At 41.9% G+C, this 23,411-nt stretch overlaps 1 protein-coding gene across 2 annotated transcripts in view; it reads right to left on the bottom strand.

Annotated features, from left to right (window-relative positions):
• Window positions 1–23,411, bottom strand: part of NBAS (NBAS subunit of NRZ tethering complex) — a 655,156-nt gene that overhangs the window by 354,879 nt on the left and 276,866 nt on the right. For both annotated transcript variants that reach the window (XM_075861089.1, XM_075861091.1), the window contains exons 32-35: window positions 13,826–13,939; window positions 4,485–4,598; window positions 3,882–4,039; window positions 1,935–2,051 (exon numbers count right to left, since the gene is read on the bottom strand). In XM_075861089.1, coding sequence (XP_075717204.1) covers window positions 1,935–2,051; window positions 3,882–4,039; window positions 4,485–4,598; window positions 13,826–13,939 — 503 coding nt within the window. The remainder of the gene's footprint in view (window positions 1–1,934; window positions 2,052–3,881; window positions 4,040–4,484; window positions 4,599–13,825; window positions 13,940–23,411) is intronic.

Here is a 23,411-nt window from a genome sequence, read left to right as displayed (position 1 = left end):
CAACTTCTCCCCCCCCCAAAAAAACAGCCTATAGTTTGTCCTACAAAAGAGATGCATCCCCTATCCGCTGGCAGCGCTAAGGAGAACGGCGGCCCGAAAGTCCCCTGAAGTTCTCCATGAGAAATCTCGGACTTCCGGGGTCTGCACACTTCAATCAAAATGAAAGGAGCGCTGGTCACGCATGCGCACAAGAGCGACCGGTGCACAATTCATTTCTATGGAGCTGCCCACAGACCCCGGAAGTCCGAGGTTTATCATGGAGAACTTCGGGGGACTTTCGGTTCTCCTAATCGCTGGGCGTCCCAGCGATCCCACATGTATCCCCTATCTTGCGGCTGCTACAGCAGTAGTTACGCCACTGGTCCCATCCCAAGCCTAGGGTGGCAACCAGTGTCGACACAAACCATCAAAAGGCATTTGCACTACATTGGGCTACGAGCCAGACGTCCAGCTATAGGTGTTCCATTGACCACACGCCACTGCTCTCAAAGTCTTACAGCAAGACATCAATGGAGGCTGGACTGGTGGTCTATCTGATTCAGCGTTGAGTCCCGCTTTTGTTTCTGACACAATGATAGCCAGAGATTGGTTTGGAAACCACGTGGCAACACCATGAAGTGGCCTTCATAAGGGGACGTCACACCGATCCTACTCCCGGGATTATGGTGTGGGGTGGCATAATGTACTGCAGTCGGACCCCCCTAGTCTTCATTTCAGGAACACTAAGATCTCGGCATTACATTGATTTGGTCGTGGAACCAGTGGTACAGATATTTCTCCAAAATGTTGCTAGTGCTATTGTGAGCAGCCTGCATTGCCTAAACGTGCTACCATGGCCTGCAGCATCGCCGGACTTGTCTCCCATCAAGCACATCTGGGACGTCAATGGTCAACTACTGCAAAGGGAGCTGCCAGCAGCCTATCTTGATTATTTGCTGACCCAAGTACATTCAGCTTGGCATAAAATTCCTCAGACAATTAATAACCTCATTGATAGCTTCTTAAGGCGTGTGTGTGTGTGTGTGTGTGTGTGTGTGTGTGTGTGTGTGTGTGTGTGTGTGTGTGTATTTCTGAGCGCTGCACTCATACTTAAAAATAACTAAATCAAGAGGTTTGGAATATTTTGTTTCCATTTTTTTTATCATTTGCATATCATTAACATGTCTATCGATCCTGTGATTTTCACAATTCCAAAACTTTTCCTTTTTGGTGTTGCAATTTCAATGTTGAGGAGTGTGTATATATATATATATATATATATATATATATATATATATATACATATATACATACACGCACAATCAATTGATTGTGCATATATATTGATATATATAGATCATTATATTGAATATTTGGCCTGGTTTTGGTATAGGTATTCAAGTGTATATATATATCTCATCTTCCATTCCACTTCTGAGCACAACATATAATGAATTCAAATTATCTTGCTGCATTAAACATTTGACCGGAATAACCGCGTCCACTTTTGAAAGCAATCAAATCGTTATTTGAGAACCTGGACTGTAGGGTTTATTATTGCACTGAGCTCGCTGTTATGTTATTGGCTTCCCCAATTATCCTTAAACCGCGCTTGACTTTAAGTAACAAATCCATATCACTCTGTGAGGCCGACCAGCTGAGAGGCACAGAAGATCTTCCAGTGTGGAACCCGGAGACACAAATAGGATGTAACACAGGCAATTTGAAGCTGTCTCGCCGCGGCTGACCTCTAGTAAGATACCGAGTATATATATATTTGCTGGAGCCAGATAGACAAGATAGGCAGATAATTGCTTTCGGGCTTAGTCTATGCATTTTTCTCAATTTACCGACATCACATGCCGTGCCTAAGTATTTGAAAATTGCTTCAGAAATATATAAAATAAATGACTGAACATGCAGACAGATACAGTCAGATATGAGAAGCTTATTACCTGACAGGCATCTCTACCGACCAACCCAGGAGGTCCGGAATGCTGCGAATTCTCCGTCCCTTCGCCGCCATCACCGCCACCCGGGTGTATCTGGTAATTTACTGCTTGAAAAAGAATCTGGAGAAAACAGCAGGTCATGTAAATAACTTCTGAAACCAACCACTAAGAAAAGTATCGTTTTATCATTGTCATTTGTTAAGACTTTGAAGAGTAGTTTCAACCTTTGAACATCAGTTCAAAGATTCCATATATACGTGTTTTTTTTAATATAAAATACATTACTTATCTTAAAGAGGCTCTGTCACCAGATTTTGCAGCCCCTATCTGCTATTGCAGCAGATCGGCGCTGCAATGTAGATTACAGTAACGTTTTTATTTTTAAAAAACGAGCATTTTTGGCCAAGTTATGACCATTTTCGTATTTATGCAAATGAGGCTTGCAAAAGTACAACTGGGCGTGTTGAAAAGTAAAAGTACAACTGGGCGTGTATTATGTGCGTACATCGGGGCGTGTTTACTACTATTACTAGCTGGGCGTTGTGTATAGAAGTATCATCCACTTCTCTTCAGAACGCCCAGCTTCTGGCAGTGCAGATCTGTGACGTCACTCACAGGTCCTGCATCGTGTCGGCACCAGAGGCTACAGTTGATTCTGCAGGAGCATCCGCATTTGCAGGTAAGTAGCTACATCGACTTACCTGCAAACGCCGATGCTGCTGCAGAATCATCTGTAGCCTCTGGTGCCGACACGATGCAGGACCTGTGAGTGACGTCACAGTGCTGCACTGCCAGAAGCTGGGCGTTGTGAAGAGAAGTGGATGACACTTCTATACACAACGCCCAGCTAGTAAAAGTAGTAAACACGCCCCGATGTACGCACATAATACACGCCCAGTTGTACTTTTACTTTTCAACACGCCCAGTTGTACTTTTGCAAGCCTCATTTGCATAAATACGAAAATGGTCATAACTTGGCCAAAAATGCTCGTTTTTTAAAAATAAAAACGTTACTGTAATCTACATTGCAGCGCCGATCTGCTGCAATAGCAGATAGAGGCTGCAAAATCTGGTGACAGAGCCTCTTTAAGTCATTGTCTTTTAGTCCTTAGGCATTCAAATCTAAATATACACTGTAAGATTCTGAGCTTTATCACCTTCACTAACATTATTTTTTAAATTTCTTTACTGCACCTACAATGAAAAATGGTGCAGCTATAATAAATATTCTTATGTTTCCAGTTTTTTTTAGTTTGAAGCTCTTATACGGAGCTATGCGTCTCCAGGGTAACAGACTACAAACAAGCCCTGTAAAGTGTGGTCCTGCAGACATACTCTATTCCATCTGTCCTCTACTGCTTCTGAATAGGTAGATTAGCAAGAAGTAGGGAACAAATGGAAGGGAATATGATTGCAGGATCAGACTACACAGAGTTTGCCAGTAGTCTGTTACCTTAGAGATCCATAGGTCTTCTTAGGAGCGGTAGGCATATTGACAAAATTATATAGTATTTATAATTATTAATTTCAGATGAATTTGGGACAATACAGCGGCACTGACGGGTTCAGTGTCAGTGGGTCCTGCGTGTCTCTGACACGGAGGATCAAGCTGCCTCTGATCACATCTAAGTTCATAACTTATGTAGATGTGATCGATAAGAGGTGGATCCTGCGCGTCAGAGACAGGCAGGACCCGCTGACACCGAAATAGTCAGTGCCGCTGACCTGATGGATACAAAGCAGCTGTATCTCAAAAAGTTCAAATTATTTTTAATAAAAAGTAATTAGAAAGCTGCACCAAACACACCGATACACATTTCATTTAAAAAACAAAAAGGTTTTCAAAAGGTGTACATAGCTTTAAGCAGATTTTTAAGATCAAAATGATCCCCAACGTGTGACTTCTCTGCACAGCTCTTGGAAGTCTTTATATTCACACATTGTACTGACCTGTGTTTGCAGGGAGCTGCTAGCGGCCAGTAGTGTCTGGATGGCACATGGAGGGCAATGCGTTAAAGCAAAGGCCATCAGTTCTTTACGGGTACCAAGCTCCTCATAGCTGTCACATTGTCCCAACTTGCTGCATACTTCCCAACTTTTATTATGCTCTGAAAAAGTAGCGAATAGTGCGACATGTCAAGAACCAAGCTTGAATGAATGGATGGATGGATGGATGGATGGGACCGATTACATAGATCGATAGATGGCTCGACAAATCAGATGGCTCGACAAATCAGATAGACAGACAGATAAAATCAATAGATAGACAGATTAGATGGATGGACAGGTATATAAATAGACAGACAGACACACAGACAGATATGAGATGGATAGATAGATAGATAGATAGATAGATAGATAGATAGATAGATAGATAGATAGATAGATAGATAGATAGATAGATAGATAGATAGACAGAGCTTTGTTTGCTTTGCTCATAGAATAGCCACTTTATTTTAGCTAAAATCCAAGTCCGTGTCCCATGCAATCTCCCAGTATAGATTATGGAAAGTATGTATGGATAAGGCATCTATTGATAATCGCATCTACTACCAGCAGTCATGAGTTCTTGGCAATGTCCATTAGCAGCCTTGTAATCCTGGCAATGAAGTGCCTGTTCAGCTAATAGAGTAAGAACTTGTCCTTTCATCGCTGTCTCTTCATTGCCTAAAATATAGAACATGTTACAACAGCAGCTTTATATTATAGGGGATTATTATAGTAATATATGTACAGCATATTCTTCCCACCCCTAATCTGGAAATATTTGTTAGTCCCAGGAAAAGCAGGAAACTCCATAGGAGTTATTCTAGACGTTATTTATTCTGGAACATTACATATATTTTTTTAACCTTGTGTATGATAAGACATGAATATGATAATGATATATTCAGACCAAGTTATGAGGTCACCACGCAGCCATCTTTGTTCCAAAATAAATAACCCCATTTTTGATGATCTTTCTGGGTCCAGCAGTCTGTCCACCCATTCCATTTATTACTTTGGTTGGCTGCCACTCAACCGGCTCCAGCTCTGCTATGTAACTGGATATTTATTTTATACTTCCCCTTTAGGAGATTACAAAAGACCAAATTACTCAGACACCAGTCAAAAATAATTTCTGATAAATAAAGTGGTTTCCGAGTGCTCTCAAAACGCCGAGATTTCACCTGCAAATTAATGTTTTGTTTTTTTTTTATTTCTCTTTTCACTTGGTTTAACAACTTCCTTAGAGATATTAATTTTACCACATAGTCCCTTTTGTGATAGAATAAAGAAAAAGTTATGTGCTAATGACTGTAAAAGACAGTGGGTTATAGCTAAAGGGGAACGTTTATAATGGAGCTTAACAAATTATTACCCGCTTTCTGATAAAACGGAACAGAGATAGTGCCGGCTTATACAAAGCACAATGTCCTAATCAACAAATTACCTGCACACTGTTTACAGGGAAGTCTTATCTCCCGAGAACACGGTACCAAGGGAATATAAAATATGTATTTTACATCAAGATGAAGCTTGCCAGTGATTAGTCCTTGGCATGTGTGCCGGTGAGGTCTCCCTAATTCCTTGTCACAGTGTAGGTGTCATGAAAACACTGTCTCCGCCGGCACCTTTACGCAATTTAAGAGCGCCTGCTACCTCTGTGCAGCCAGCAAAAAAAACACAAAACCTCTTACATTGAGTTTGTCCAGCTTCAATCCATCCTACATCATTTGCCTTGTCAATGGGCAGCCCAGGTTTAAAAGCCTAGCCATATACATAAGGTTACACGCACAAGCATTATTATTTCTTACTATGACCTCTGTTTTGTAAATGTAATGATTTGCTAATTGAGTAACCACCCTTTGAGTGGAAGGACAAAAGTGGAAACAAGATGTTCTATCTGCTGTACAATGTACTGCCTTTCCTTGCTACACAGGCTTGTTTTAGGTCCCTCCCATTCAGGCAACTGGCATTCAGTGGGGAATATTAACAGATGAAATTGTGCCCACTAGACAGGCTTTGATAGGTCATCATAAAGAGGTCTGAGGCTATACTGATAATAGGAAGGCATGCTAACTTATATTAACCTATAAATACTCAATTCATCAATTTAATAAATACCATAGTCTAAATATAATAACAAAAAATCTATAAGACCCTGTTTACAGTTTTTTTGCAGGAATTTTGAGGCAGATTTTGACCTGCCTGCACACAGTTTGCCGCGTTTTTCACAGCGTTTTTCGCCGGCGGCCATTGAGCGCCATGGGTAAAAAACGCAGCGAAAACAGTCTTCTCTGCCTCCCCTTGATATCAACGGGAGGTCAGAGACGGAAACGCCCAAAGATAAGGCATACACCTCCGCCTCCCATTGAAAACAATGGGAGGTGATTTCGGGCTTTTTTTGGCGCGGTTTCCGATGCGGTTTCCGCATAAAAAACAGCGCCAAAATACTCTGTGAACTACCCTATACCAAGACTCCAAATATCAGTAAACAATAAATTTTATTATGTGAAAAAAAAAAAAATATATATTTAGTGTGTATGTGCAATAAACTAATACACTACAGACAATACACAAGACAAAATATATATTTAAAAAAGGGGGAAATGGGTGTATCTAGCAAGATAATAAATTATTAGTGTAGTAAAGGTGTCTCAAGCTCTGCCGGGTAAATGGGCCACATATAGAAAAAATTTGAAGTTGACGGGCCGCATTACTTTCAAATTTGATAGATTACAAAATTATTGTTAACCAATAAGTTATTTGAACTACTTTAACAATACTACATTACTATAATAATAATACTACATTACTATAACAATACTACATCAGTATAATATTACTACATTACTATAATAACACTATATTACTATAACAATACTACATTACTATTACTCTGTACCCTCTGTAGATACTGCCACAGTGCCCTCTGTAGATACTGCCACACACCCCTTGTAGATAGTGCCACACACACAGTGATGTCAGGGGCATCCCCAAAGCCGGTGTCCCAGAGCAGAGCGCTAGTGTAGGCTTTGATCCGGAACTATGGGGAAACCCCTGACATCAGTGTCCATATATGGACAGTGATGTCAGGGGCTTGCTCAGAGCTGTAGTCCCGAAGCAGAGCCGCTTCTAGCACTGCCAGGGATTCCAGCTCTGCTCCTGACATCACTGTCCATATATGGAAAGAGATGTCAGGGGCAACCCCAGAGCCGGGCAGAGTGCTACTGGCGCTCTGCTCTGGGACTCCGGCTCTGGGGAAGCCCCTGACATCACTGTCCATATATGGACAGCGATGTCAGGGGATTCCACAGAGTGCCGGAGCAGAGCCTATACTAGCGCTCTGCCCAGGATTCTGGCAGTGGGGAATCCGCTGACATTTCTGTCCATATATGGACAGTGATGTCTAGGGCTTCGCCAGGGCCCGGCAGAGCGCTAGTATAGGCTCTGCTCCGGCACTCTGTGGAATCCCCTGACATCGCTGTCCATATATGGACAAAGTCCCGGAGCAGAGCCTATACTAGCGGCTCTGTGTCCCACGGGACGCAGATGACAGTCTCAGGGGCCGCATGAGGCCCGCGGGCTGCTTGTTTGAGACCCCTGGTATAGTATGGTATATACTATATAGTATAGTAATGTTATTTTTACCTAGGCTAAAAGAAAATATGGCGTAATCACAAAATGCGATATAGCGGTCTGTTAGTGTCACCTCTGGTCACATATACATAATAGAGCACATGATCAAATTAACTCAAACCATCAACCATAGCATAGAAATAAGCAATTACCTAGTGTAGACACGTTAGGAAGCTTGTACGGAGCCAGTCCCCCTCAACAACTTGACGTGCGTTCGTCACCTTTGTCAGGAGATATCAGATATATAATGCACCTGCCGAAGGTAGCAAACACACATCGGGTTGTAGAGTGGGACTGGCTCCGTATAGGATACCTAACATGTCTGCACTAGGAAATTACTTATTTCTATACTTTTGGTTGATGGTATGGGTTTATATGATCTTGATCTTTATTCGAGCTTAAGGAAGAGTCCTGACCTCAACTCCATCCAACACCTTTGGGCCAAACTAGAAAGGAGATTGTGAGCCAGGCCCTCTCCTCCAACATCAGTGTGTGAACTCACAAATATTCTTCTGGATTAAAATTCGCACAGACACACTCCAAAATCTTGTAGAAAGTCTTCCCAGATGAGTGGAAGCTGTTTTCACTGCAAAGGGGGGACCAACTCCATATTAAAGCCTATGAATTTAGAATTGGATGTCAGAAAAAGCTCCATTAGATGTAATGTATAGGTGTCCCAATACTTTTGTCCATATAGTGTAGATACTATAGTTTACTAGTAATTTATCATCTTGAGGCACAGGGTTATCTTGGATACTCCCATTTTTATATTTTGTCTTGTGTATTGTTTATAGGGTGTTCATTGTATGTACAATATAAATAATAATTTTATCGATTGACGTAATAAAAAATATTGTTTTTCATCTACTGGTATTTGGAGTCTTGCGTATACGTTTTTAGGCATGCCAACCTTACCTGCTACATGTGCCCATTCGAATAAAAGGACATCCATGTAATACATTTTCACTAATGTTCACCATAAGAAAAGTCAACGCTTGTTAGCAGCTCTGGCTCATAGAGGGAAGTCCTGAGCGAAGGAACCCCACCTCTATGACGTCCATGGACATGACAGGGCTTGTTGGCCTGATAGTACAACCCCTTTACTCATGCCAATAACATAAAGGGCATTTATAGCAGCAGAACTGAATTTAGCCCTCTGCCATCTTTACTACAAAAGTTACCAGTTTCCAGAAACTCAGGAACAAGTAAACAATCACACTTATTGAGCCCACAGTCATAGAATTCCAGTAGAAGAGAATTAATCAATAGTTTAGTCTTTCCTCTGGCACCGGGAGCGCAGTACCACAGAAAGAAATTAGTTACAGCTGAGTTGCAGCTAAAAGATAGCAAATTTATCTAAGAACTCTACAGGCAATCATTACTGGCACGCACTGGTGCAATAAGCCTGACAATGCTCCCCGGTAGGCCGTGTGTGAGCAGTGTGAAATACAAATGCAATTCCGGGAAAAGAAATATGCCCGATGTTAAAGACAAAGCCACAAGCTTTTAGAACCGTCTGCTGCCCGCATTGTTTGTATGGCATCATTATTTATTTACTATTATTATACCGGCCACTTTGATGCAACGCTGTAGCCTAATTCTTCAGGCACCAGTTTCTTGTTGATTGAGCTTTGAAGCTGGCTTTTGTTGTGCCCGTCACGTACAGAGAAGTCAATGCTGGCAGAGCAATCTTTATTTAGCGGTTTGTAAACTTTACTTAAATAACTCAAATTAACAATGCAAAAATTATATAAAAAGGCGGAATCAAAACTGCAAAACATTAGTGGCATGAATTTAATTTTATGTTGTGAACTGCGACCAGAAGAGAAACTACGTGAATCACCAGCCTAGGATCTATAATATATGAAGCAACATGCTTTGGAGTTTAAAGGGTTGTATCAGGATATATATTGGTGGCATATTGCTAGAATATTTCATCAATATCGAATTGTCATGATCCCGGCCAATCGCTAGAACCAAGTGGCAGAGGTGCTAGTAAAGTGCTGTGCCACTTCAACTCATATCGGCACCGATCATGCCATTTATAAATAATGACTGACCATGCTGCTGCCCAGAAAAAAGAAACAGAACCAACAAGAGATGAAGTGGCATGACGCTTTCTAAGGGTCCTCTTAGAAGGCCCGACACGGGTCACGTAGATGAGCGCCGATCAACGAGACAGCCCGTGGATCGGCGCTCTTTTGCTCCTGCCACACGGAGCTATGTATGGAGACGAGCGCTCGTTTCTCCGATCGCTCATCCGGATACATTTCTATCATGCTGGCAGCACATCTCCCCGTTTACACAGGGAGATGTGACGCCAGCGATAATAATTGATGCTGCATAAACGATACGACCAGCCGATGAATGAGCATTTTTGCTTTCATTGGCTGATCGTTGACCGATAATTGGCCCATGTTAAGGCGCTGTTGCTCTAGCAAATCGGCAGAGGTCACAGCAGTCGCACTGTCTATCGGTCACTGGTGGAATATACTAGCTATAACATACCACTGTCTATTCTGGGACCACTTTACTTCCCTGCTCCTATGCCAAGCCATAGGTGATGCTATGGAAAGTTGTATAATTCTCATTATCTGGCTTTGTGGTCGGGCACTATCTGGCATTGTGGTGGGACACTATCCGGCATTGTGGTGGGGCACTGTGGTACTGTATCCGTACCCATGCCTCCTGGCTCCAGCAGGACAGTGCCGGATTCTAGATTGTACTGGGCGGCCGTGGAATGTCCCGGTTTCAACTGCATCTGCATTCTCAGGACGCAGATCCAGTTGAATTCAATGGTGGAGCAGGGAGCTTTCAGCCACAAAAAAACGATTTCAATGGTGTACATAGCCTTTAATTCTTCAAGTTATTACGGTCGTGTAGATACCTAACATGTGTCGTTTTTTTGTTTATATGTAATGTATGGGCAATAAAATATATTTGATACTAAGTAATTACTCTTTTGTATACATTTAATATTATTATTTGCTACATTTTATTTTTATCTCATGAAAGGATGATTTTGAGCAGTGTTATTTTTTTTTAACTTATAATGTATTAGCGTACTCCTGTATGCGAATACATTACACTGTCACTATGACAAAGGCTGCTGCTAGAGTAACACATAGTGTGCCCTAACAGCAGGCATACAGAACAGACAGCCCTGGGGTCCTTTTCTAGGTCCCCAATGGTAACTGCAGAGGAGACTGGGGAATGCAATCGAAGAGGGGAGTCCCCTATAATCATGCCGCGGTCACAGACCGCAACGATCAAAGGGTGAAACAGCTGGGGTCGAAGCTTCCTCCGATCCCAGCTGTACTCAGCAGGCTTCTCTGAATTCAGGAGCGGTTAGTAACAGCTCCTGCTTAGAGAATGAGTGCTCACCGGAGCGCTCATAAGCCTTTTTCTACAACTATTCCAAAAGACGTTACTGTAGACTCCGGACTTGCACCACCTGCCGCCAAAAGACAGCGGGCGATCGGGAACGGGTTAAAGAACCAACAGAAGATTTTCATGACTCCTGTACTTGAAAAACAGAAGCAAACATTGCCAGAAGCAAAATATGGAAATCCATGAGAGCAGCAAGTGCTACTTCTTACAATGTGATGGGAAATGTGTTGTCAGAGTTAAATAATAATATATTATGGTTCACATGCCCAGACAATCATCCCTCGCGAGAAGACTTCTCGATCATACAAAAGACGATATTTTGCCTAGCCCAAAAACCCTACTTTTTGACATTCCTGAAAAGTATAGTCAACTGATATTTAACAATTCAGGTAAGGATAATCCAGACAGAATTCTGGTTGTAGGTGATAGAGATCTTATGCACAAATTGAACAAAGATACAGATGTAGCCATCTTTATCTTGGCTCTTAAGACATTAAATACACAGTGGCAAGAAACTTTAACTTGACCTTTTCAATGACTTTTGTATTGTGATATCACGCTGAAGCAAGTTATCAGAGTCCAGATAAACTTGGCCATCTACGGAGATGACACTTTTGATAAAGCGGCAAATATGTCTTACCAGCTGTACACGTGGCATGCCATGGTGGGTGACTCATATCCGCTATGTATTTATATTTTACTGCAAAAAAAAACAAAAAAAAATAAAAATAAAAAAAGAACATGGACATCTATAAAAGAATGTTTTAAATAATGAAGCTACTATATGGATTCCATATCTGGCCCCTCAAAAATGTTTTAGTGGATTTTGACACAACTTGTATGAATGCAGTGTGGAGTCCATACCATGAGGTCGAAGGACGTTATTTTCATCTGCGTCAGGGTCTCATTAAGAAAGTGTTGGCTTCAAAACGGAGTATAAAACTAATATGAACATAAAAATGACACTGAAGTATCTTGCTGCATTAGCCTTGTCCCAATCGATGATGTGGGAAGTGTTTTTGATGAGCTCGCCGACACATTTCCAGACAGACAGCTATAATGAAGCGCTTTCTATATATATTGAATGAGCTGCAGGTAGAAATTCTCCGTTTCCTATAAAAATATGGATTCATCATAAAGTAGCCCTGGAACGGTCGCCAAAAACTACAAACTGCAGTGAGGGATTTTACAACGCGCTTTATTCCCTATTCCACCGCAGTCATTACATCGTGTGGCTTCGTTTTCAGGGACTGCAGGGGGACCTGGCTTGACACACACTTATGCCCTATGCAAACAATCGTAGTTTTCATCCGTAAATTGCTGATGAAATCGCTGACCCATTTATTTCCATTGGCCACGCACACCTTTCCGTATATTTACCGTTGTGTGTACGGGCCATAGAAATGATCCGCTAAACATAGAACAGGTCCTATTCTTGTCCGCAATTGCGGACAGTGACGTCCAGAGCAGTGCGTGAGTCCCGGGAGGTGCGCTAGCTGATGATCTGCTCGGGGACTCCAGCGATAGGCCCTTTGCGGTCATGCGCTTAATAACACAAACAGCACAGGAAGCCAGTCCACGCGTGGCCGTGTCCGTGCGTCATCAATATCAGGAAAGCTACAGGACTTCTGCCACCAATTCACTGGGTTTGAAACGAACGAGTCAGTACAGAAATAAAAATTAAAGTACATTAGTAAGTAACTTCTATTCACATAAAAATATAAATCCAAAGTAAGTTTTGTGGCCCGGATAACCCCTTTAGGAATGAATAATGAGAGTTATGTTATATAATGTTTACATGGTCTTTCCTGAAATTTACATGGATTACTATATATTGCCGTGTGTCTAGTGAGAAGATCGCCAACAAGAGACTGTGTTAGAGATACTTTTATTCAGGCAATTATTCTCATGTGTGTAACCTTCGAATTTTTATCTTTCCTTCTGAATAAAGCTTGTTGATAAAAAAAAATACCTGATCATTCCCATACCTGGGAGATAAATGGTTATCTACGTGTTCTCTAAAATTCTATAGTACTAGAAATCTGCACATTTTCCGTGTGGGCCTTTTCACGTGTGGTCATTCTTGTGAGCATATATAAACAGCGGGAATTTTTCTGTGTGTAATTTAAATAGAACCTGTTTTATTATAAAGTTTAATGTATAGACAGTATACACAAAGCTTCTAAGCTCCCCCTAGTGGTGGCTGTAGGCAGCTAGAACAATATCTTTATGTCTAGGTAGTGGAAGTGAAGTTTTTTTTTACAGAAAAACAAAGCTCCAACAGCTAAAAACATATATTAAGAAATAATTCAGCACATATTGTTGGACTTCATATGGCGTAACAGGTGGATATTAAATTTTGGCCAAATTCTGAGTGGTAGTCACTTCCTTTCCTCCTTCCTGGGTCATCACGCAGGTTAAGAGATATTTCAAACCAGGGCTGGTTGAGTGGCATCATGGTCCAAATTGAGGACACTATACACAATCAATTTCTGACTATTTTCATGTATAAATACATTTCGGGTGGAGTGACTCTTTAGCTGTCATAGCCGCCCAGTTACAATATATATTAGAGTACATTTTCCTACTGGATACAGAAATATAAATAAATCATTGCAAGAACTGCCACTATAGGACTGGGAAGGCTGGCGTTCCCTGCTTAATGGACCTTCCAGAGGGGAATCGAGTGCTTGTGAACGCTAAAAAGCGAAACCTACAGCAGTTACTGTATGAACGTGCCCACTATTACAGTAGATGTTTACTATCGATCAACCGGAACGTCACGCTGCCCGGGCAAGAGCACATGTTCATAATCAGCGTGCGAGCGCTCAAGTGTTACACATCCAGAAAAATATTGCCGTTCAATGATTAGAAGACTTTACCTGCGACTCTCAGCAGATAAGCCAGCGCTAGCAGTTTTGCTGACTGCTTGTAGCTGGTTGGGGACTGAGAAACACACTTCTTGATGAGGCTGAGACGGTTGGAGCACAGGCGCACTGTGAAGACAAAGAACATAAGACGTAAAATGCACAGTCCTTCCCAGGATTAATTACTGATCACAGTCTTCAGTCAAGTGCTGGACACCATGGGACTAAAATAGAATAAAGCAAACAGACGCTGCAACGAATATAGTAAATATGCAAGAGAGTAAAGGAACACTCTGGACAAAACGGATACAATGTGTGATGCCTAGTAGAGGATTCTCTGGTTGATGTGATTTAAATCCCTTTTTTCATGCACCTCCACCTCCATACTTGTATGCCCCATAGAATAACAATTCTGGAACATATTTTCCTAGAACTGTGCGTTGTGCAGGTCCTCTGTTATTCCTCCTAGAAATATATGAAAAAAATGGACAAGTGGGTGTTACCATTTACCTTTTCACAGGGGCGTGTCCCTACAAGGTCTCACTCTGTCAGCACTGATTGGACAGTGTAAGTCTGTGTAGGGACACACCCCCAACTGGTAACACCCAGTTGCCAATTTATTCATACATTTCTAGGAGGGATTACAGAGGAACGGTGCAACATTGGAAGCTAAGAAAATATGCTCCATAAATTTAATTTCCTGGGAAATACAAGCGTTTACAAGGAGGACATGTCAAGGGAGGTGACAGATCCACTTTCAGTCAGGGCGCCCATAGATATTGGTCAAATCTGACAAGTATAAGCTGAAATTCTAGTATAAGAAATCATAAACAAAATCAGCAGTCATTTGGCAGAAAAAAGTTTGCAATTAATTTATCCAACACAAATGTCAGGTCAGGGAGGGCAGGACAGCAATGAATATTGGTATTAACTAATGTTTAAATGTTCTGCTGACATTTCATCTGGACCTTTTGGATGATAAGTCGACTTTACAACTGGTGACCAGCCATTTGGCTTCATCTAATGTCTGTGGGTGTCCTATTTATGGATCAGATGATATGTAGATCACTTTTACCACTTTTTTGGATGACCTGGACTCCTTACAACACACTACTGCAGGTATTGAGTTCTTAAAGGGGTTGTCCAGGTATTGAAAAACATGGCTGCAATCTTCCAAAAACAGTGCCACATCTGTCCACAGGTTGTGTCTGGTATTGCAGCTGAGCTCCATTGAAGTAAATTGGGCTGAGCTGCAATACCAAACACAACCTGTGGACAGGCATTATGCCTCTTTTTAAAAGAAAGCAGCCATGTTTTTCTTATCCTGGACAACCCCTTTAAGAAACCTGGGTTTAAAATCTACTAAGGAAATTCATATATTTCTGAAGGTTTGTAAGATTTAAATACAGGCAATATTTTTGTACAAGACGTAAAAATAAATCACCGAACAACAACCAAATCCATGTTCTATAATAACACCGCTATATACACGGTTCACATTAGATTGCGATCGTTGTACATGTTGCACTCTTCCTGCTCAGTAATCCCGCCATTACAGAATAGAAGTCCATAAATGTGTTTTACACTAAACGTGGCTGTCCATCAATTACATGAAGAATAAATCTTTTCCAAGAATTGCGAAGAAAACTTATAACCGTGAAGGCTTCAGCTTTCGCTCTACGTCTCACAGTTATTACCTCACTTCTGGAAACATTTCTTCTATACAGCCGTCTTTTCCTACTGAAATCACCACCCAGAGGTCGCTAAAAACATAAATCCATAAGTGCGGAGCCAGCGTCCCCCTCCCACCTCCAATCTGCTGCTGCCCCTACTGATGCTTTTTGGTCTTGTCTCTTCTTCTTGTTGTAGTAGAGAAGGGCTGTATGACTTATGGGGCTGCTCCTTCCACTCTAGTCTTGCAGGACGTGGGTCCAACCTAAGATGGGCCTAAGGCTGGATTCACATGAGCATGTTCGGTCCGTAAAGGACGGAACGTATTTGGGCCGCAAGTCCCGGACCGAACACAGTGCAGGGAGCCAGGCTCCTAGCATCATAGTTATGTACGATGCTAGGAGACCCTGCCTCGCTGCGGGTCAACTGTCCCGTACTGTAATCATGTTTTAAGTACGGGACAGTAGTTCCACGGAGAGGCAGGGACTCCTAGCGTCGTACATAACTATGATGCTAGGAGCCCGACTCCCTGCAGTGTGTTCGGTCCGGGACTTGTGGCCCAAATACGTTCCGTCCTTTACAGACCGAACGCGCTCGTGTGAATCCAGCCTTAGTCTCTGTACAGACCACACAGCAGAATCGCCTCCGGATTATGTTGAAGCATAGGGCATAGGAGAACATGACACCTCATAAACAAAAGGCAATACTAACATATAGGCATGACATTTTTAGTAATATGGTCCCCATGGAGCACATATACGCAGTCCTGCTGTTCGGTTAGTGCCTTGCTATCCCTTGTGTCCAGACAAAGCCCCGTCCGCCGACCCTTCTTTTCCCTCCCTCCTCTCCTAAATGTTGTCCTCTACTTTCTTGACCTTACTGTAGTCTATCTTGGCCACATTTTTTCTACCTGCCTTCTGTTCTTATATGGCAATCTCCAGGTTTCCCTAAACAACTACTTAATGTTCAGATTTGTTTCCCTATGGGACCCCAGTTGTCTCATGTAGTCGTACACTTCCCCTTCTCCCCAGACACCATATGATACGGCTAGAAAAAGACTCACAATCTTAGGCTCTATTCACATGGCCGTGTTCGGTGCATGAGATACAGACCATAAGTCGTCCACAGTTCCCGGCCCAAACACACTTAATTTCGGCCTGACGAAGACGCATGTTGAAACGCGTTGCCCATCCTGGTTGTACAATAAACCTGCTTATCAGCCTCTCTCTGCTTATTCTTCATATTGAGTAACGCTTTCCAAATATCCAGTTTTTTAGATATACATTTTTTCCAAAAAATCTATAATTTTAATTTCGAACACAGTTAAGGGAGCCTGACTCTTAGCATCATAGTCATCCATGATACTGTGAGTCACTGCCTCCCTGCGGCAATACGGTCTTGTACTAAAACATGATTAAAGTATGGGACCGTAGTCCCACAAGGAGCAGTGGCACACAGTCCTGGATAAAGAGGATGCTAGGAGTCTGGCTCCCTGAACTGTGTTCGGGCCGGGTAATGCGGCCGACATACAATCCGTATTTCACGCACCGAGAACGGCCGCGTAAATGGACCTCTAGAAGAAGAATAAAAATAAAAATAGGAGAACCACTCAGGGATGCATGTTTATACACAGTCATCAACCATTATAGGGCAAGCTCTCCGGACAGCTCCTGCCGGGGGTCTGCACTGACTTGACGCGGAGCATTGCCAGCTGCAGAGGTGACGAGTAAACATTTCAATCAATACATTCAGCGAGAGAGCTGCCAACTGGTGTCAGATATCAGCCGCCCTGGACAGGATCGCACAAACACCTGACGGCGGCTGTCATAAGATGCCCGGAGAGCTGGCTTGGCTGGCAGCAATTCCAGAACATGTTAAGCTGGCGGGCAAACGTTCTTCAGATTTCCAAACAATCAGACTCACAAAGTAGGAGCGCAGACATTTATCACAATTGGAAAACACACAGCACAGGAGCAGATGTTCCAGACAGACGATAATGGAGAGAGAGGGGGATACAGATGCTGAACACAGAGCTGCGCACTCAGAGAAGAAGATAATGAAGGCGGCATTAAGCGCTGGAGTGTGCGCAGCTCTAATAAGTAATCCGTATGCAAAACGGCGGCGTTCTGGAGAAGAATAAAAGTCGGGCAAGAAAGTTACCCGAGGTAACCAAGTTACAGCGAAACCATTTCCAGCCTCTTGTTATTTCTCGATATACTCCGGTGTCTGCTCCCCAGAAATGCTCATTTTTCTCTCACACAGATTAAGAGAGCAGCTCCGGAAATAAAGTATATTTATTTGGCCATTATCTAGCACACGTTTATAGCGTTTGTTATAAGGTAGCACATTGCTGCCCATAAAGTTTCGCTTTGGCTGCTGGATGAAGAAATAAAAATGTCTGCATATGTTTAATGGACGTTCATAATGGGCGGAAATATTTTAGAGAAATGAGCAGGATTCTGCGTGCCGGTACAGCGCTCGCTTTCTGTTTATTATCGCGCACTGGACAAAAAAAATTTATAATGTAACTGTAGGAGGACACGATTATGTCGAAATACTCAAACTTTATTGTGATGTGTAGCAATACGATTTGTTTTTCTATATACAGATAAAATTAGAGGTTTCCATAGCGTCACTGAACAGGAGAACATTTTAAGGTCTAAGTCTATACTAGTGTACATACATTAAAGGGCACGTCTTTTTGTTATAAAACTTTTCCATATGCCCTAATAGGGAATATGGATGTCATAGATAGGGGGCTCCAACATGGAACCCCTCCTATGAGCCAGAATGAAAATAAGCTAACAAAAGGCAGATCTCACGGTGGTGGACCTATTAAAATGTCCGGCATGTAATACCACATTTCACCTGCAGTGGCTGCTGCAGAGGAAATGTATGGCTGGGCATATATGTAACTTCTGAAGCTGGACCCCGTGGATCGGCTTCATTGATATTTTAAAAAAATAAAGAAAGAAAGAAAGAAAAAAAAAAAGGTTGTATAAAATATATGGATTTTCCATAAGCATAATGAACATGGAAAGCATTTTGTAGGACTGCATATGAGCCATCCCCTCCCCAAGTCTGTTAACAGAATCAATAAAGTCCTGTAAGGCCTCCTGCACAAGATGCGTATTATATGCAGATTTTCCCTGCAGAATTTCGCGTGCCAAATCTGCAGCGTAATACAGTACCAGCAAAGTGAATGAGATTTCAAGTAATCTCATCTACATGTTGCAGAATTTTCCGCACGTAAATTAACCAGAGTTGCGCATTTTAAAATCCACAGCATGTCAATTTATCTTGCATTACCGTTTGCGAATCGTATCACAAAAGTTAGTAAAAAAAAAAACAACAAAACACCAAACTCTGCAGCATAAAACCGCACCTATTTCCACGTAAAAAAAAACGCACACCTAAAAATGCCTCAAAAACGATCACGGTACGTGCGGATTTTACCTGAGGAATCACCTGTGGTTTTGATGCAGATTTTCTGTACCAAATGACGCGCTGTGTGCATTTAGCTTTACAGTTCCGTACCTAAGTGATCCTCTCCCAGACTGTCGTGCTGAGGAAAATCATCATTTCATTAGGTCTAGCTTATGTGATTATCTAAATCTTAATGTTAGTTTAGATGCTTATAACTTACAATTGTATCTTTGATGAAATGAGCTAGTGCTTAACGTTTTTATAAAAAAGGAGGTTATCTGAATAAGCAGAGCTGCAGTGTATAACATGGGGGAGAATCAGAGCTGCAGTGTAAAGCATGGGGGAGTATCAGAGGTGCAGCCTGAGAATTTCTCCTAGGAGATGAATTTAAGACAAACTCAGGACCCTAACAGACAGACTATAGCCGTGCCCTCAGAAAGCAAAGATAAAATGCATCAAATCAGACATCACACATATAAACATTACACATATACACATCACACATACACAATAACTTATGTATTATTTAAAAGAGGTCCAAAGGACATGCACTTACAGATGACAGACTCACACTGACAGATCTATGGACACCGGACGTAGCAAACATAACACACACAGTGCTGGTGGAGGAGTACAACTCCCAGCAGATACTCAAAAAAAGCCTTTTCACAATTTAATCACCACTACTCTATTTTGACTTGCAATGCAACCAGCTTTGTATAAAATGCTAAGCAATTTACAGAACAAGTCACACAGAGATCAGCCTGTAAATGCTGCAGTGTGGTTCTGCTAGCGAGCGCTCTCCAAGGTACTGAAGCCCTTTCACAGCGAGGCCATTAGTACCATTCGCCCTACTACCTTGTGGCAATTTAGCTTTATTTCACAGAGACTTTTATATCTCAATGCAAAATCTCTAATGGGAATGTTACCCTCCCCGCACAACCAAAGTAGGAAGGACCGGAATAACGGATCTGCTACATAATCCAAAGCACCCATTTACAGAGGGTCTTCTAAAGTTTGGCTTTTAAAAGCAGATTTTGACTACAATGAATAGAGCAGGAAAAACTTGAGGTCTTTATATTCAAGACACATGTTGTAGGAAACCTGCCTTCTGCTGGAAGAAAATGCACCTCCTTCATACATAAAAGCTCCATCTGGAAGGTGCACTTAGCAATGATGGAAAGATATATATCAGAAAGACATTGCACATTTACAGAGAGATGGGGGGGGGGGGGGTGATATATAGATAAAAAGGAAGAAAACAAGTGCAAGGGGAAAAGAGGAACTTTATGAGTATGGGATCTTGTAAGAGTACACAGCTGTATCAGATAGATAGATAGATAGATAGATAGATAGATAGATAGATAGATAGATAGATAGATAGATAGATAGATAGATAATGAGATAGATAGATATGAGATAGATAGATAGATAGATAGATAGATAGATAGATTAGGTCCGCGTGCAATGTTTCAGTCCTCGTGTCTTGGATAGCATATCCCTAGAACATCTTGTGATCGGTGTGGGTCTGACCTCTGGGACCCCCTCTGATCCTGAGTTGATCTAGTCCTGGGATCCAATCACAGTTTGTCCTGCACAGTGGCCCTCCCGGTCACCCGCTTTCATGGCCGCGGCAGTCCTCGATTCTCAGAATCTGTGGGGATCCCAGAGGTCAGTTCTGGGCATATGTCATCACTTTATAAGATGGGAAAAAACCTTACAAAGTACGTACAACTGGACATTGCTGCTGGGGTATCAGTGGGGTCACACTGCCTACACTATACACTCTGCTGACACTAATAATTTGGGGTACTCTACTGGCACTATTTAGGAGGGCATTTTTCTGGCACCATTAATGAGGGTACTATGGCCAGCACTAGGATTACATTATTCCCATCTCCGACATTTATGGCATATCCACACTTTATCACTTTCTCCACATGGCAGCCTACCGACAGACTTACAGGGTCACGTAAAAGCCACTTTATAGACTGTTTTCTTCCTTTATCATATTTTTCTTAAGGAACATTAACCGACGTCTCCGTAACTTCCTGTGAATCCTCTTAAAAGCCGGCCATTATTGCAGCGAGGCATTCGCTGCCGCAAGTTACGACGGTAATAAGAGGGGATTGAATAGGAGAGGGAAGGAGAATGACAAATACAAGTCCATTAAGAGAAATAGAAATGTTGCGTAAAGCAGAGGTGCCGTGTGTGCTGACATTTTCACATGGCCATTAAACAAATGGAAAGGAGTCAGTCTGGGAGCATCTCGCAAATCTGGCAACGTGGCGACCTTTCCAGAAGTACCGGTGAATGTGGGCGAGCGCAGACCACGACATGATCTTCATCTGTCAGATGATATAAGGCTCTTCTAAGACGAATGTCCTTCACTGGGGAGTTGGGGCATCCTGTAGTGATTGCTGAGAAGGACAGCTTGCTAATAAGTGTAATAATGTTATAAATGATCAATATTGTCAGCGACTATTTATATAGAGATTGTTTATATAAAAGGGAGCAAAACAACACTTCTTACTATTACACACTGCTACGCTGCTGGACCTCATCGACCCGATTTTGGCCGGGCCCGGGTCTACTGCAGTATCCTCTGCTGGTCCGACCTGGAAAATACAGAAAATGACAGCGCCAAGTTCCTGCGGACAGGAGGATGACTAGGACAGTCTGCAATCTGTAGGATCGCTATGGGCTCGTCTGCTTCCAATTCCGTTTCCAAGTACCACCAACTGGTCATTACTGGGAGGGAACACCGTTAGCAATTCATTATGATTAACACTAATTTAATTATCCATGTAATATTAGGAATAACCCCAAAATACAAAATATTGGGAGGTGGGGGTTTACGTGAGGACTGAGTTCACGCAGCTATTACGTCTTGGCTTTCTCTCATCTCATTAGCTCGAAGATCATTTTATCGTATAGAATCGGTGATCTATCTACTCGATAGAATATCTCATAGATGAGCTGAGATCAAGGACACATCACCAGCTAAACCTGCCGATCACAGGGGCTCCCAGAGCTGTAATATATTAACGGGTGTACCTCCAAATGCCTTTAAATTCATACCGAGGCGTACGACTCAAGAAAACGAAAGAAAAAAAATGTGGCGTGCTCCGATGGAGAGCTCCTCTCCTCTCAAAGAACTGTTTCAATGGCAGATTATTTCTATAATACTGTGCTGTACGGAGTCGCACTATGGCAGCACGCGATAGGTGTAAGGCAACCTCTTTAATAGCTAAAGGTCCATGTCCTTACACACTAGCACCGTTAGCACTTACTGGACAGTGTTAGTGTGTAAGGACATATCCTATTGACGAGGGGAATGGCAACAATCAGTTTTTTATTTATTTATGCATTACCAGGAGGAATAACAGAGGAACGGCACAAAGCAGATTTCTAAGAAAAGATGATCCTGCATAATTTCATGGGAAATACAAGTATTTAAAGGTCCTCTTTAAAGATCAGAAGTTTGGAATAAACTAGAACAGATGATGCAGTGTGAGCTATGAAAGGGACCTCTCTCAGTCTCAAACATGTTTAGGGTATTTAGGGTTTCCATAGGACTGCAGGTTAACCAACTTAATTATGATGCACCGCAAGCGTTAAATGACAAACCCAGCTCTGCTATACCTGTATATACAGTCCAATGCCATCCATAAAGTATATATTTTGCCATATGACAATAAGTGAAGACCTTGACTTGTGACTGAGGGCTAATTCAGTGTTCTGTGGAGCACATGATCATATTACCGAGCTCACATCCCCTACTGACATCCACAAGAACACGTAATAACCTCGGAGATGTTTCCTCTATAGAATAATTGCTGTTAAATCGAGTGGGATTGATCTGACTACTTTTCTCATTCTAAATGACACATTTCAAGAACGAAACTGTTCTCCGTGTCTCCTTTTTTAATTTTTGCATTACATTGCGGGAAGGAGGGGGAGAGGTGTCTGACTAATTTTTGTCATTTGCACATTTGTAAGGCTGCACTTTTAAGTCATCATACAAAGTCTTCTGTATCTAAGGGGGTCCAGCCTGACATCTAGCACTTGAAGTATATTGTTTTCTGTCTACTCAACCTGTTAGTTGCCAGGTGATTACAAGCACCAGAAAATAAGCATCTAAACTACTAAATTTCAGAGGATCGCGTCTTAAAACTAGGAGATGTGACGTTCCTCTGTTATTCCCCCTGGAAATGTATGAATAAATTGACAACTGGGTGTTACTCATCCCTCTTGTCAAAAGGGCATGTTCCTACGTAGTGTGACACGGTCAGGACTGATTGGACAGTGTTAGACTGTGTAGGTATGACAAAGAGAATGATTGTCAATTTATTCATACATTTCCAGGAGGAATAATAGAGGTACGGCAATATGCAGAGTAAAAAAAGAATAATAAAAAAAAATTATCCAACACTTTTTTTTTCTTTTACTTTTTCCGATTTTTTTACAATGATAAAATGATTTCAGATCTGAATATTTCAGC

The sequence above is a fragment of the Rhinoderma darwinii genome, chromosome 4 (genome assembly GCF_050947455.1).
Source record: "Rhinoderma darwinii isolate aRhiDar2 chromosome 4, aRhiDar2.hap1, whole genome shotgun sequence".
In the NCBI taxonomy this organism is placed as follows: Eukaryota; Metazoa; Chordata; class Amphibia; order Anura; family Rhinodermatidae; genus Rhinoderma; species Rhinoderma darwinii.
This window is presented reverse-complemented; position numbering and strand designations above follow the sequence as displayed.